The sequence below is a fragment of the Coregonus clupeaformis genome, chromosome 32, assembly GCF_020615455.1.
Source record: "Coregonus clupeaformis isolate EN_2021a chromosome 32, ASM2061545v1, whole genome shotgun sequence".
In the NCBI taxonomy this organism is placed as follows: Eukaryota; Metazoa; Chordata; class Actinopteri; order Salmoniformes; family Salmonidae; genus Coregonus; species Coregonus clupeaformis.
In genome coordinates, this window is record NC_059223.1 from 1,821,163 (window position 1) to 1,835,939 (window position 14,777).

General features: G+C 43.8%; 1 protein-coding gene across 1 annotated transcript in view; it reads right to left on the minus strand.

Moving 5' to 3' along the window:
* Positions 1 to 14,777, minus strand: part of LOC121548163 (A disintegrin and metalloproteinase with thrombospondin motifs 7) — a 94,915-nt gene that overhangs the window by 33,521 nt on the left and 46,617 nt on the right. The window contains exons 10-15 of the mRNA XM_045209949.1: positions 10,609 to 10,701; positions 10,090 to 10,235; positions 8,867 to 9,036; positions 7,105 to 7,238; positions 3,119 to 3,239; positions 1,903 to 2,147 (exon numbers count right to left, since the gene is read on the minus strand). Of these exons, the coding sequence (XP_045065884.1) occupies positions 1,903 to 2,147; positions 3,119 to 3,239; positions 7,105 to 7,238; positions 8,867 to 9,036; positions 10,090 to 10,235; positions 10,609 to 10,701 (909 nt within the window). The remainder of the gene's footprint in view (positions 1 to 1,902; positions 2,148 to 3,118; positions 3,240 to 7,104; positions 7,239 to 8,866; positions 9,037 to 10,089; positions 10,236 to 10,608; positions 10,702 to 14,777) is intronic.

A 14,777-nucleotide genomic window follows, 5' to 3' on the forward strand; every position in this document is an offset into this window, starting at 1 on the left:
TGAGAGGAGACAGAGAGAGAAGGTGGAGGTTGGAGAGAGAAAGAGAGAGAGAGAGTTTTAAGCATCAACTCATGAGAGAGAGCGAGAGTGAGAGCGAGAGAGCGCGAGAGAGAGAGAGAGAGAGAGAGAGAGAGAGAGAGAGAGAGAGAGAGAGAGAGAGAGAGAGAGAGAGAGAGAGAGGCTATTAGTAGACTCCAGCAGTGCCAGGGACTAAGAGGAGAAGAGGTCAACATGACATCAGTGCCAGTACTGTGGTCCAGCAGACAGACAGACAGACAGAAGCTGTCCCCCCACCACCCCCACCCCAGTGGGCACCATGCCAGGCTAGGGGGCTTCAGATCTCCACAGTGGGACGAAGCCCTTTATCTGCCCCCTGGTACTGCCTCCACCACCTGGCCTACATCCCTAATGAACCCTGATGCCACTTTCTTTGGGGACAACAGAAGATGCTGCTGGAGCCGCGTTCAATTCAAAGGCCTGCTTCAGCAATTCAAAGGCCTGCTTCAGCAACTCAAAGGCCTGCTTCAACAACTTCTGCTTAAAGTAACTGCCCAGTGTTTCCAGATTTCTATGAGATATGACCTAAAATTACTTACAATATGAGGGAAATAGTTTTCCTTCCAAAAATGTTTAATTAAGTAAGTTAAAAAGTAGCTTTTCTGTGTTGAAATGGTGTGGGCGTATACCGGTCATTAAAAATATTCATGCAAGTAGACCGCTGATTGACCAGCTCATCCTCCTCTAGACCGCTGATTGGCCAGCTCATCCTCCTCTAGGCCGCTGATTGGCCAGCTCATCCTCCTCTAGACGCTGATTGGCCAGCTCATCCTCCTCTAGACCGCTGATTGGCCAGCTCATCTTCCTCTAGACCACTGATTGGCCAGCTCATCCGCCAGCTCATCCTCCTCTAGACCACTGATTGGCCAGCTCATCCTCCTCTAGACCGCTGATTGGCCAGCTCATCCTCCTCAGGGAGATGACATGTTCTATGAGGAAATAGCAAGCGTTTTTGAAACCGTCTGTTTGAGATGTTTGTTTTTTTAAAGTGCTTTTTTCTCCTATTTATACTTTTGCCAGAAATAAGAGTATAGGACGAGTCAACAACATTATTTGGATATGAATTAACAGATATTAGTTAAAAGTGAGATTTTCACTGGGCAGTCGGTTACTTTAAAGTCTAAAGACAGGCATTGGGATTGTGGCTCTGTTGTTGTGATGCCTTTGTACGGGTGTAGCTGTGGATTCATTTACTGTACATGGGGGGAATTTGTAGTGACAGGGAGGACAGAATACTGCACCACCTTTCGAAATGAAACGGCTTCGACCAAAGAACCCTTCTCTTTTGTAGCCATAACAAAAAGGAATTCCCGCCGGATGAGAATTGTACAGATTCAAAGTGGATTCTCTCAAGGTCATCAACAAACAATTCTTGGAAACTGTACCCTTAGTTTTGCGCAGGTTGGCACAGCAGGGTTAAAGTATTTGAAATGACACAGCCTTTGAAAAAATATAAATTTATTGAATTACTGTAGCTCAGTGTAAACACCTACACTGCCTGAACAACCAAACCCTGTTAGGGGAATAGCTACTTATAATCAAAAGCGAACATCATCTTAGATCTCCATAAAACTATCATCGTAGAGCCAATCATGCAAAATAGAATTTAATTGAAAAGATATCCCAGTTTGATTAAAGTTGAATAAAACAAATTAAATGTGTGTAAGTGCACATATTTGTCTGTTTATGTGTTGGTTGACCTGGGTAATATCTCCCAAGTGGGTGGTATTTTAGATAAACAGACCATGCAATGCCTGTTAAACGACAGTTCGGAGTGTCTGGCGTGTGTGTGTGTTTGTGTGTGTCTGGTGCACACCTACGTGTGTGTGTGTGTGTGAGTCCTACCTGTATCCACACTGGCTCTAGGGTTGGTCCAGGGGAGGTCAGGTTCTCCAGTTGGCCTGTCCTCTCATAGGTGAACACCGTCCCCGCCGCCTTGTATTCCCCATTCCATTGGATAGTCCAGCCGCCGTTCAGGAAGTACTTGCCGGGGTCGTCACTCCGGAGAGCCAAGAAATTCCCAGCCTCGGCCACCTCCTCGATGCGAATGTCCCGCGCCCCCTCTGGAATCAGCCCAATGTCCACATAGCCTGGGAGACAGACAGGGTCCAGTCAAGAGGGGCTGTTCAACTTCCAACTCTCAGTACACTTCTACTGAAACTTTACTTTTCTAGTTGACCTAGTTTATTGTCTTGTAATCCACCCAGTTTGATACCTTCTTAATACGGATGTCAGACTTATGCTTTGAAGTCTATGGAAATATAATACTGTACCACCAAACATTTGGTTGATTATGAGACAGAAACTCGAGATGCGGTACATGACCTAGTTCACATTCAAACTGACATCTCAAGCCATGCTATGGGACGCTGATCACAATACCCAGTGTACAGTTACACTGTCTACCGCTTTAAAAACACTATCACTTTAAAACCTGTTCCAGGGTCAGTCTGGTTGTTTATCTCATAATGGTTAAGGTTTGGATTGGGTTGAGGAGAGCTGATCCTGTATCAGTAGATGTCCTCCAGTGATTCCTATAACTTTTACCGTCGAAAAGGTGGCATCCCAAGTATAAATACAGTAAAGTACACACACTAAATGGTAAAAAAATAAAATACATTGAGATAGTGTTTTTTAGACAACTGCAAACTTCAAGGAGTAGGGCATTCAAGGAGTTGGTCTTATGGGAATCTGTGATGTCATCGGCCTCCCCCCTTGCTTGAGGAATCTTAGGGGAGCAATAGATAAACAAATAGAGGAAAGCTCCCCCCTCCCCCACCCCCTCCTCTTTGTGCTATGTCATTACATACCTCGACCACATTTACATTTTAGTCATTTAGCAGATGCTCTTATCCAGAGCGACTTACAGTTAGTGAGTGCATACATTTTTCATACTGGCCCCCCGTGGGAAGCGAACCCACAACCCTGGCGTTGCAAACGCCATGCTCTACCAACTGAGCTACACGGGGCCTATTGGGATGTGCCTTTTGTTAAGTAAATCAGGTGTAAAATGGAGACTGGAGCGCCACTTTAAGTGCAGAGAGTAGCAGGAGTGTCATACCAAGCCCTTCGCTCTCCTCAAAGGTCTTCTTCACAGTCTCACAAGTAGACCCGTTGCCATGGCAAACCCCACAGCGATCCTCCACCGCGTTGGAGTCAATCTCGTAGTCACATCCCACATTCTGAAAACACAGAACATGTTCAAGATCAAAACAAAGCAAGAACCTGCAGATTCATACTGTATAACGATTGAACTGACAACAGAGAAGAATGACAGGCCTTCCGCAGAGGATAACGGATAACCTTAAAATGGACGCCACGCATAACAGTGTATGGTGTCCATTTTAGGACATGGGTACGTCTTTGGGTTCAATCTTTAGGGTTCACCGGAATCCCATTAAGATAACCTGAGGACAAAACAATGTACTCGTACTGAAACAAACGTATCCATCAATACGTCCACTTTGCAGGCAAAATATTCACAATCTGTCTTTTTCCTAAAATAATCAGTGTGTACTATAATAATGTTATGTGAAGATAATGTGGACGAAATTTAAACTTATCTGAGGAACTTTCTATACTCAAATGCACAGTTCTGCTAGATAATCATCTCCCCATTTACTCTGTAAAGTCACTGAGATAATGAATAATGAGTGTTGCAGAAAATTTACATCAAAATGGTCTGACAAACAAATAACTTCTATTATAAGCAATGAGCACAAGGCAGTACAATCTCCTGTAGCGTGATAGGACTCAGGAATTAGCATTTGATAACTGGGGTTACCACAACAAAATGTGTCCCCGCTACATCTAGCCACCAAATTATCCATCCACTATACTAATGTTATTTGGAAAGAATACGGACAAAATGAAAACTGATCAGAGAAACGTTCTATATTCAAATTCACCGTTGGATCCTAACGTCAATATTTGACTGGCTTATAAACAGGTGGATCCTGACCCTAACTGCTTTCAGCCAAAACCAATGAAGCAAAGCCAACATTTAAACACAGAACAACTCCACTGGGGTTACCACAACAAAATGTGTCCCCGCTACATGAAGTCACCAAATTCTTTTCTACGTCCAATCAGATCTTAGAGCACAGTCTGAATGAAGATATTGGACAAGAGTGAGACTATTGTGGGAGATGATGACTTTATCCATCAATACGTCCACCTTGCAAGTAAAATATTCACGTGTCTTTTCCAAAAAGAAGCATAGTACGTACTATAATAACGTTGTGTGGAAAGAATGTGGTCAAAATAAAAAATGGATCAGAAAAACATTAAATATTCAAAATCACAGTTGTTCTGCCAGATATTAAGTCACTGAGATCATAAAGAAAAATGTGTGTTGTCTGAGGTGATGCAGAAAAATAACATCACCTGTCTGACATGCAAAAACAAAATGTGAGGGAAACTTTTGAGCACAAGGCTTTCCAATCTCCTGTAGAGTGACAGGACTCAGGAATGAGCATTTGTCATCAGAGGAATAGTTCACCTTAAAAACAACGTTTGACAAACATTTCCATAGCTCAAACGTGATCTAATGTTCAGTGGTGTAAAGTACTTAAGTAAAAATACTTTAAAGTACAACTTGTATTTTTTTTTGGGGGGGGTATCTGTACTTTACTATTTATATTTTTGACTACTTTTACTCCACTACATTCCTAAAGAAAATAATGTACTTGTATACATTTTCCCTGACACCCAAAAGTACTCGTTACATTTTGAATGCTTAAGAGGCCAGGAAAATGGTCAAATTCACACACTTATCAAGAGAACATCCCTGCTCATCCCTACTGCCTCTGATCTTGTGGACTCACTAAACACAAATGCTTCATTTGTAAATTCTCTCTGAGTGTTAGAGTGTGCCCCTGGCTATCCGTACATTTATAAAAACAAGAATTGTGCCGTCTGGTTTGCTTAATTTTAAGGAATTTGAAATTATTTATACTTTTACTTTTGATAAAGTATATTTTAGCAATTACATTTACTTTGCTACTTAAGTACATTTAAAACCAAATACTTTCTGACTTTTACTCAAGTTGTATTGTTCTGGGTGACTTTCACTTTTACTTGAGCCAACTTGAGGTTCCAATAGCTCAGGGGTGTCAAACTCATTCTGCGGGTTTTTGGTTTTTCCTTTAAATTAAGACCTAGACAACCAGGTGAGGGGAGTTCTTTACTAATTAGTGACCTTAATTCATCAATCAAGTACAAGGGAGGAGCGAAAACCCGCAGACACTCGGCCCTCCGTGGAATGAGTTTGACGAATGTGCAATAGCTCATTTTTACAGTAGTTTCGGTGAAATTGAGACCTGCTGATTTATCCTGATACAGCCTAGCCAGATCTATACAGCAGATGGTGTGGACGGAGCTAAACTTTGTGCAGTATGAAAACATCTGACAAACTTTGTTTTAGGGTAAACTATCCCTCTAGCGCAGGGCTGCCCAACCCTCTTCCTGGAGATTACATTTACATTTACGTCATTTAGCAGACGCTCTTATCCAGAGCGACTTACAGTTAGTGAATACATTTTTTTTTTTTTATACTGGCCCCCCGTGGGAATCAAACCCACAACCCTGGCGTTGCAAACGCCATGCTCTATCAACTGAGCTACATCCCTGCCGGCCATTCCCTCCCCTACCCTGGACGACGCTGGGCCAACTGTCCTGTAGGTTCTCAGTCCAACCCTAATTTAGCATATCTGATTCAGCTAGTTAAGGTCTTGTTGAGCAGCCAATAAGTAGAATCAGATATGCTAAATTAGGGTTGGACTGAAAACCCACAGGACGGTAGATTTCCAGGAAGAGGGTTGGGCAGCCCTGTTGTAGAAACTATCCCTTTAACTTGAGGTGCTCTTTCCCTTTAACCTCAGTTGCATTGTGAACTCTAAATTCCAGTCTTTAGATAATGGGCGCGTTACTCTGCTCAGGCGTTGCTGACGCATGCCAGATCATACGATGCCTGGATAGGTATTTTACGTATCAGTTAACCACATCACATGTTAAAGCAATCTGGTGCGCAACGGCACAGTCGATGACGTGGCACGCAACCATTGGTACATTTACATTTTAGTCATTTAGCAGACGCTCTTATCCAGAGCGACTTACAGTTAGCACATACATTATTTTATCGAACCCACAACCCTGGCGTTGCAAACGCCATGCTCTACCAACTGAGCTACATCCCCTGCCGGCCATTCCCTCCCCTACCCTGGACGACGCTGGGCCAATTGTGCGCCGCCCCATGGGTCTCCCGGTCGCGGCCGGCTACGACAGAGCCTGGATTCGAACCAGGATCTCTAGTGGCACAGCTAGCACTGCGATGCAGTGCCTTAGACCACTGCGCCACTCGGGAGATGGTTAATGCATGCAATGTCTGTGCAGGGGAACACAACCCATGTCTTGGACATGAGTGTAAACCATGGAAACCAAAGACCAGGGTCACAATGTTGGTCTTGTTTGAAAATGTAAATAAAACAAGATAAACGGCTAAAATCATAGATCCTAACATCAATATTTGACTGGCTTATAAACAGACTAAATATTTAACTGCTTTCAGCTAAAACCAATTAAACAGAGCCAGCATTTACACAGAACGGTTCATCTGGGGTTACCACAACAAAACGTGTCCCTGCTACATCAATTCACCAAATTATGCATCTTGGGTAAAGTGTATAATTATTATTCTAGGTCCAATCAGACCTTAGAGCACAGTCTGACATTTTGGATGAAGATATTGGACAACAGTGAGACTGTATTGTGGGAGATAATGACTTCTTCCAACAGCACACTCATTTTCATACAGAATGTCAAATGTTCTAGATGATTCTGCAGAGAAAACAAGCAGCAGCTTGACTAAACAAAGTGCATTTCAAATGACGTCCCTGAGCACAATGTTGAGACCAGACAAGCGCGTCAACAAGGGGAACTTGACACAAGGCTAGAAAGTTACGTTTACTCAGCTTGAGATGGGGATTTGAGAGAGCGAGAGCGAGAGAGAGAGAGGAAGAGAGATTTCTGGGGAAAGGTTGCCGCTACCTTGCAGATGCCGTTAACACACATGTCTCGGCTCAAGCTGCCCTCGTAGCACTGGGTCCCGTCAATGACGGCGTCCAGCATCTTCTCTGAGAAGTACTCGTTCAAAGGACGGCAGTGCAGCTCGCAGGGGTTCACTGACAAACACAAACAGGTTAGGTGTCACTTTAGGGACAATGTATCACTTTACTTTAGGGCTCTATCTGGCATTAAGACAACCAAAGCTGTCTTAAGCATGATCAGAACCATAACATGACAAAGCAGCATTATGTCATATGTTACTGTGTGTAATCAGTTGGGTAATGGTTAGCTTGTCAGTTGGGTAATGGTTGGCTTGTCAGTTGGGTAATGGTTGGCTTGTCAGTTGGGTAATGGTTAGCTTGTCAGTTGGGTAATGGTTAGCGTGTCAGTTGGGTAATGGTTAGCTTGTCAGTTGGGTAATGGTTAGCTTGTCAGTTGGGTAATGGTTGGCTTGTCAGTTGGGTAATGGTTGGCTTGTCAGTTGGGTAATGGTTAGCTTGTCAGTTGGGTAATGGCTAGCTTGTCAGCTGGGTAATGGTTAGCTTGTCAGCTGGGTAATGGTTCGCTTGTCAGTTGGGTAATGGTTCGCTTGTCAGTTGGGTAATGGTTCGCTTGTCAGTTGGGTAATGGTTGGCTTGTCAGTTGGGTAATGGTTAGCTTGTCAGTTGGGTAATGGTTAGCTTGTCAGTTGGGTAATGGTTAGCTTGTGAGTTTATCTTATTTCAAATACTGCCTATGAACATGTAAGCTCACTTGGATAACACTTTGCTGTGGGTTTTATTGTAAGCAGCCATTCATTTAGATTTCAGAAGTACTAACACAGACATGACATAACTACACGATGCTGAAAATGATGTGGCTCTACAGTACCCACAACGGTTCCATCTCTTATTCCATTCATTTCATTATGTCTATATCCTGTAGGGTTCAAGTATTACCCTGGTTTACATGCTCCGTACTGTTTTTAATATATCCACTGTCAGAGGAATACCACTCTGCAGATTATTGACACTGCACAGACCCATGTAACCTTAACTCAGGCTTAAGGTTATCATCACACCCACATGAATTCAGCCAGGGCTAATCTGGTTAGCGCCCCCCGTGTCTCAACTTTCTTCAGGCTGATAACCCAGTAAATTAGGAGCTGGGCACGCAAGGAGCTGCTGTGCTATACTGTATATAATGGTTTCTATTTCGACAAGGAATCGTTGGTTTCCAACCTTGTCTATTCAGGGAAGTAAATTGAGGAATGTTTACCTAGTACATTGCATATGTTAAGCCATTTTCTCTTGCTATCCCTGATAAACACAGCTCACACTGTACAGTTAAATATTACAAAGTGCTGTTGTAAAAGTAAGGAGTTTGGAATGGCAAACAATAGTTTGTTTGCACACTTTCCATAGTTCCAGGTGAATAGAGGGAAACATGATATATACCACAATGCAACAAATACGCAACTCACATCACCTGCTTTATTGACACTCCAAACATGCATGAAATTGCCACAGGCTTTGCTCGGCTGTCGAACAATGAACGGTTTTGAAAAACGTTTCTGAATTGATCGTGTATTTTCTTGTCAGTTCCTCTTGTCTGCACTGTCACACTACTCAATCTAAAGTTTACAAAAAACATACAGGCTAAAAATGAACATCTGGAAATGTTTTCTGTGTTATCATGGGCTTGGGGAGTATTTGAGTTTATGTTCTACTAACTACAGTATCTAGCTAGAACAATGCACACTCACCTCTGTTGTTGACCTGCACCCACTTGTAGAACTTGCCCTTGTAAGGCATGGTGTTGAAGTGACTGCACTGGATGAGTCTGAAGGAGGGCTGGTTTGGGGGGCAAGGGGTGCTGTTACAGGTCTTGTAGCGCCTTCGCTCCCCCACGCAGTACTTCCCTCTGTACTTGGGACTGGAGGAGAGGAGAGAGTAGAGTGGAGTGTCATCCTGTTAGAGTGCACGACAGGCATGTCTTTAAATGGATGACAACAGTACTTCCAGGTGGCTGTAAGGCATGTGATAGCGAGGGGGAGACGGTGGCTCAACACTGGTGACTCACATTGACATAGATACACTGTATATATACACAAAAGTATGTGGACAACCCTTCAAATTAGTGGATTCGGCTATTTCAGCCACAACCGTTGCTGACTGTTGTATAACATCGAGCACACCGCCAGCGGAACAGATTAAAAGGTCCTCAAAAAGGACGATATTCCAACAAATAAGAAAAGATAAAAGTGGAAAAATATAAAAGAAAAATGTTATTGAGCTCTACACTTTTAATGTTTATTTCAAAATGCAAGGACACTCTGTCTAAGCACTGGATCTGCCATGCACAAGAGAAAAGGTCAGTCAGAATATGCCTACGCCTCTAAGCAGAGAAACACAGACACAGCAACAAGACACTAAATAAGGTACCACAGAAATATGTTTTTCATAGATGACACTGAACACACCTTGGACTCTACTTGAAAAAGACTCCACTCCATATCCACAACCATAATGTATGCACTCACTAACTAAGTCGCTCTGGATAAGAGCGTCTGCTAAAATGACTAAAATGTAAATAATGATTTCAAAATGGACACAACCAGCCTGGCACAATGATTACTCTATTCAAGCCCAAATGAATGAGAAGATTATTCAGTTCCTAACATATTAGCCAAGTAGGGCTTTAGTATGCTGGTGACACTCTCTGTGTTCAATAAGTGACATGGTTCACATTGAATGTGTTATACATGGATTAAATGTGTTCCATTACCTAAGATGGCCATTGGCAGATGGTGCATGGTGTGCATGTATGGTCCACTGTCATATCTGATACGTACATATTACCTCAATTACCTCGACTATCCTGTGCCCCCGGTCAACACACCACGGAATATTGCTTTGAATGGGAATGTGCGTTCTACGAATTCTAATTCTCCGGTGCAGGTGGGTAGACTAATCCATTAGGACTTACACTGGGTTGACGCAGTCCCTCTGGGCGTTCTGAACTCCGGCCCCACAGGTTCTGGAACAGGCAGACCACTCGCTCCATGGAGCCCAGCCTCCTTTGACGCTCTCAGGCTGGTATCCCACCGCCACACACTCCCCGTCAAAGCACCACTGACAATGACACATTTCAATACTTTATTTGGATGCTCAGTGAAGCATTGTGAACACAAGGGATTTATAATCTTCTAGGTCTCAGATCCTTTGACTGGAGTCTTCATCAACCAACTCATCATGTTCTTACATTTGGGGGTACAAAAACACAGTCTCCAGTGCACTACTACAAACACACTACCAAAAACAGCTGAAACTTTTTTTTACCTAACTCCTCAAGTCATCCTAGTAAGGAGGATGAAGATCAAGAGAATACAATGTTTTTATCCCAGGAAGTCTACACTCACCTAGTCCTCACCACACCTGGTCCTTGGAAGAGACTACACTCACCTTGTCCTCACCACACCTGGTCCTTGGAAGAGACTACACTCACCTTGTCCTCACCACACCTGGTCCCGTCGACCGCACCATCCAGCTTTGAGTGACAGGTTGTCCCCACAGTGCACCACAACGTACTGCAGACGTTCTACAGGGAAGGGACAAAGAGTCGTAGTTACTTCCTGCCCACATCAACTCAATTATGCCTCCAACATGATGAATTAAACATGAAAACATCCCTGGGAACAGTTGCTAAGGGCATGAGAGCCAGCTGTCTGCTGAGGCAGGGTCCCAGTACAGAGAGATGGCTGATATCATTTCATGAAGACGGATCTAAATAATGTGTGGCTGACATGATATGAGCTGCCAGAATAGGTACATTATTAAATGGAAGAACACTGATGTGTAATGTGCAGTTGTTCTCGAAATAGGGTAGCCTTATGAACTAATATGGATTCCAATTGACAGACACTTTCACTGCAAAGTTTGACATTCTGGCACTCCAGGCTGGCTCAAACAATCAGTAAAAGTATTTGAAAGATTTCATGTACTATTATAAGATTTTAATGCAGTTCTGGTCCTGTATATAGTATGGTACAAAAAAGATGAACCAATTATGAAAATGTAGTGAAATGTCTGTAATGGTCTTCTTTTCCTGATACTGTAGACATGGCCGTAATGCGTGTATAAAGATGAGGTATTAAGCAAGAGGCACATGTCCGCCATACCCAGGAACATACGGTACATCTGATTACTCTGGTTATTTCCTGAGAGGTTGAGCTCAGGAAAGGATTTGGAACAGAAAACATTACCGGATTTAAACACGACAGAGACACGCAGCGAGGATTAGGATTAATATGGTATCTTCCAAGAAAACCATTACAGAATCAAATCATATGTACTGTAGCTGTCTGTGAAGTAATGCCCTCTGGCATTAAGCATGTCATTTCTCGCCACACTATCTGGGGATGCTACTCCAAGCATAATGTCAAAAAGAACCTTCCATGCTGCTGTAACCGGTGTGAAACGTCTAGGTAGTTAGCGGATGCGAGCTAGTAGTGTTTCAAATTGGTGACGTCACTCGCTCTGAGACCTTGAAGTAGTCGTTTCCCTTGCTCTGCAAGAACCACGGCTTTTGTGGAGCGCTAGGCAACGATGCTTCGTGGGTAGGGATGTGCAGTTCGCAAACTATTTGTTATTTTTGAATGACTCTTTTTACGGACTCTAGAGTCATGATTTGTTTTTCTGAGTGACTCTTTCATTTTAATCGTTTGTTGGACCTGCTGGCCGCAATTCACTCTATACAGCCAACAACTGTCTGCACGCAGGCAAAATAGATCATGCTGTAGGCAGCATAGCGAAGGAAAATACATGTTTAGAACTGTTAATTGATTGCATGGTGCAATTAATTGATTATTGAATGTTATGATGGACACAGCTTTGTAGAACCAAAACTTGCACAGCCTCTGCTCAACAAACTCAAACTCGAGAACAAATCGTTTGGGGTGCTGCAGTTCGCAAACGATATTGTGCTTGTCACCCTCATGGCAGTCAAGCGATGCATCCGCCAACAGTCGTTCACAATCCATTCTGGTTGTGGCCACAACTAGACAATAGTGTGCAACTGCAGCCCGAAATTCAGGTAGGGGCAAGGAGTGGGACGGAAGCAATACTGTTACACTGTCACTGCCACTGTCACTCAGAACAAAAAACAAGTGTATTGTAAACATGGTATTATTTAAAAAGCAGATTGTGTGCTGTGTGTTGGTTAGCTACTACTGTATGTTTGTCAAAAGGCCACCCTTTTTGGAGGCGTTACAGTATCCAGCAAAAGAGTGTAGTTAGCAGTTGGTAATTTTGTTAGCTAACCACAACTTTAACTAGCTAACCATCTTGGCCAACCATCTTGTGGAACGAAACTATTTATTTATTTATTTATTTATAGTTAGCTAGCTAACCAGTCTCCCGAGTGGCGCAGTGGTCTAAGGCACTGCATCGCAGTGCTAGCTGTGCCACTAGAGATCCTGGTTCGAATCCAGGCTCTGTCGTAGCCGGCCGCGACCAGGAGACCCATGGGGCGGTGCACAATTGGCCCAGCGTCGTCCAGGGTATGGGAGGGAATGGCCGGCAGGGATGTAGCTCAGTTGGTAGAGCATGGTGTTTGCAACGCCAGGGTTGTGGGTTCAATTCCCACGGGGGGCCAGTATAAAATAATAATAATAATGTATGTAAGTCGCTCTGGATAAGAGCGTCTGCTAAATGACTTTTTAATTTAAATTTAAAAATATATATATAATTGAATTGAATTTAACCACAACCATCAACACCATTATCCCAGGCACCCTAGACCCACTCCAATTTGCATACCGCCCCAACAGATCCACAGATGATGCAATCTCTATTGCACTCCACACTGCCCTTTCCCACCTGGACAAGAGGAACACCTACGTGAGAATGCTATTCATTGACTACAGCTCAGCATTCAACACCATAGTGCCCTCAAAGCTAATCACTAAGCTAAGGATCCTGGGACTAAACACCTCCCTCTGCAACTGGATCCTGGACTTCCTGACGGGCCGCCCCCATGTGGTAAGGGTAGGTAACAACACATCTGCCACACTGATCCTCAACACGGGGGCGTGCTCAGTCCCCTCCTGTACTCCCTTGTTCACCCATGACTGCATGGCCAGGCACGATTCCAACACCATCATTATTCCAACACAATTCATTCCAACACCATCATCGTTTGCCGACGACACAACAGTGGTAGGCTTGATCACAGACAACGATGAGACAGCCTATAGGGAGGAGGTCAGAGACCTGGCAGTGTGGTGCCAGGATAACATCCTCTCCCTCAACGTGACCAAGACAAAGGAGATGATTGTGGACTACAGGAAAGAAAAGAGGACTGAGCACGCCCCCATTCTCATCGACGGGGCTGTAGTGGAAAAGGTTGAGAGCTTCAAGTTTCTTGGTGTCCACATCACCAACAAACTATCATGGTCCAAACACACCAAGACAGTCGTGAAGAGGGCACGACAAAGCCTATTCCCCCTCAGGAGACTGAAAAGATTTGGCATGGGTCCTCAGATCCTCAAAAAATTATACAGCTGCACCATCGAGAGCATCCTGACTGGTTGCATCACTGCCTGGTATGGCAACTGCTCGACTGCAAGGCACTACAGAGGGTAGTGCGTACGGCCCAGTACATCACTGGGGCCAAGCCTCCTGCCGTCCAGGACCTCTATACCAGGCGGTGTCAGAGGAAGGCCCTCAAAATTGTCAAAGACTCCAGCCACCCTAGTCATAGACTGTTCTCTCTGCTACCGCACGGCAAGCGGTCCCTGAGTGCCAAGTCTAGGTCCAAAAGACTTCTCAACAGCTTCTACCCCCAAGCCATAAGACTCCTGAACAGCTAATCATGGCTACCCAAACTATTTGCACTGCCCCCCCACCCCATCTTTTTACGCTGCTGCTACTCTGTTAATTATTTATGCATAGTCACTTTAACTCTACCCACATGTACATATTACCTCAACTAGCCGGTGCCCCCGCACATTGACTCTGCACCGGTACCCCCCTGTATATATAGCCTCCCTACTGTTATTTTATTTTACTTCTGCTCTTTTTTTCTCAACACTTTTTTGTGGTTGTTTTATTTTACAATTTTTATTAAAAAATAAATGCACTGTGTCACGATCGTTCATGAACGAGAAGGACCAAGGCGCAGCGTGATATGCATCCATATTTATTTACGTACTGAACACACGACAAAACAACAAACGAAACGTGAAGTCCAAGGTAGACAAATAACATACCTCACACGGAACAAGATCCCACAACCCACTAGTGCCAACAGGCCACCTAAGTATGGTCCCCAATTAGAGACAACGAGCTACAGCTGCCTCTGATTGGGAACCACCCTGGCCAACATAGATCTAAACGATCTAGAAACTAAACATAGAAAACACAACATAGAAACTACACACCCTGGTTCAACATTTAAGAGTCCCCAGAGCCAGGGCGTGACACATTGTTGGTTAAGGGCTGTAAGTAAGCATTTCACTGTAATGTCTACACCTGTTGTATTCGGCGCATGTGGCCAATAAAATTTGATTTGATTTGATTTAACTAGCTAACCATCTTGGCCAACCCTCTTCTGGAACGAAACTATTCATTTATTTACAGTTGGTACTGCATCGGTCTTTGCTAGCAAACGAACTC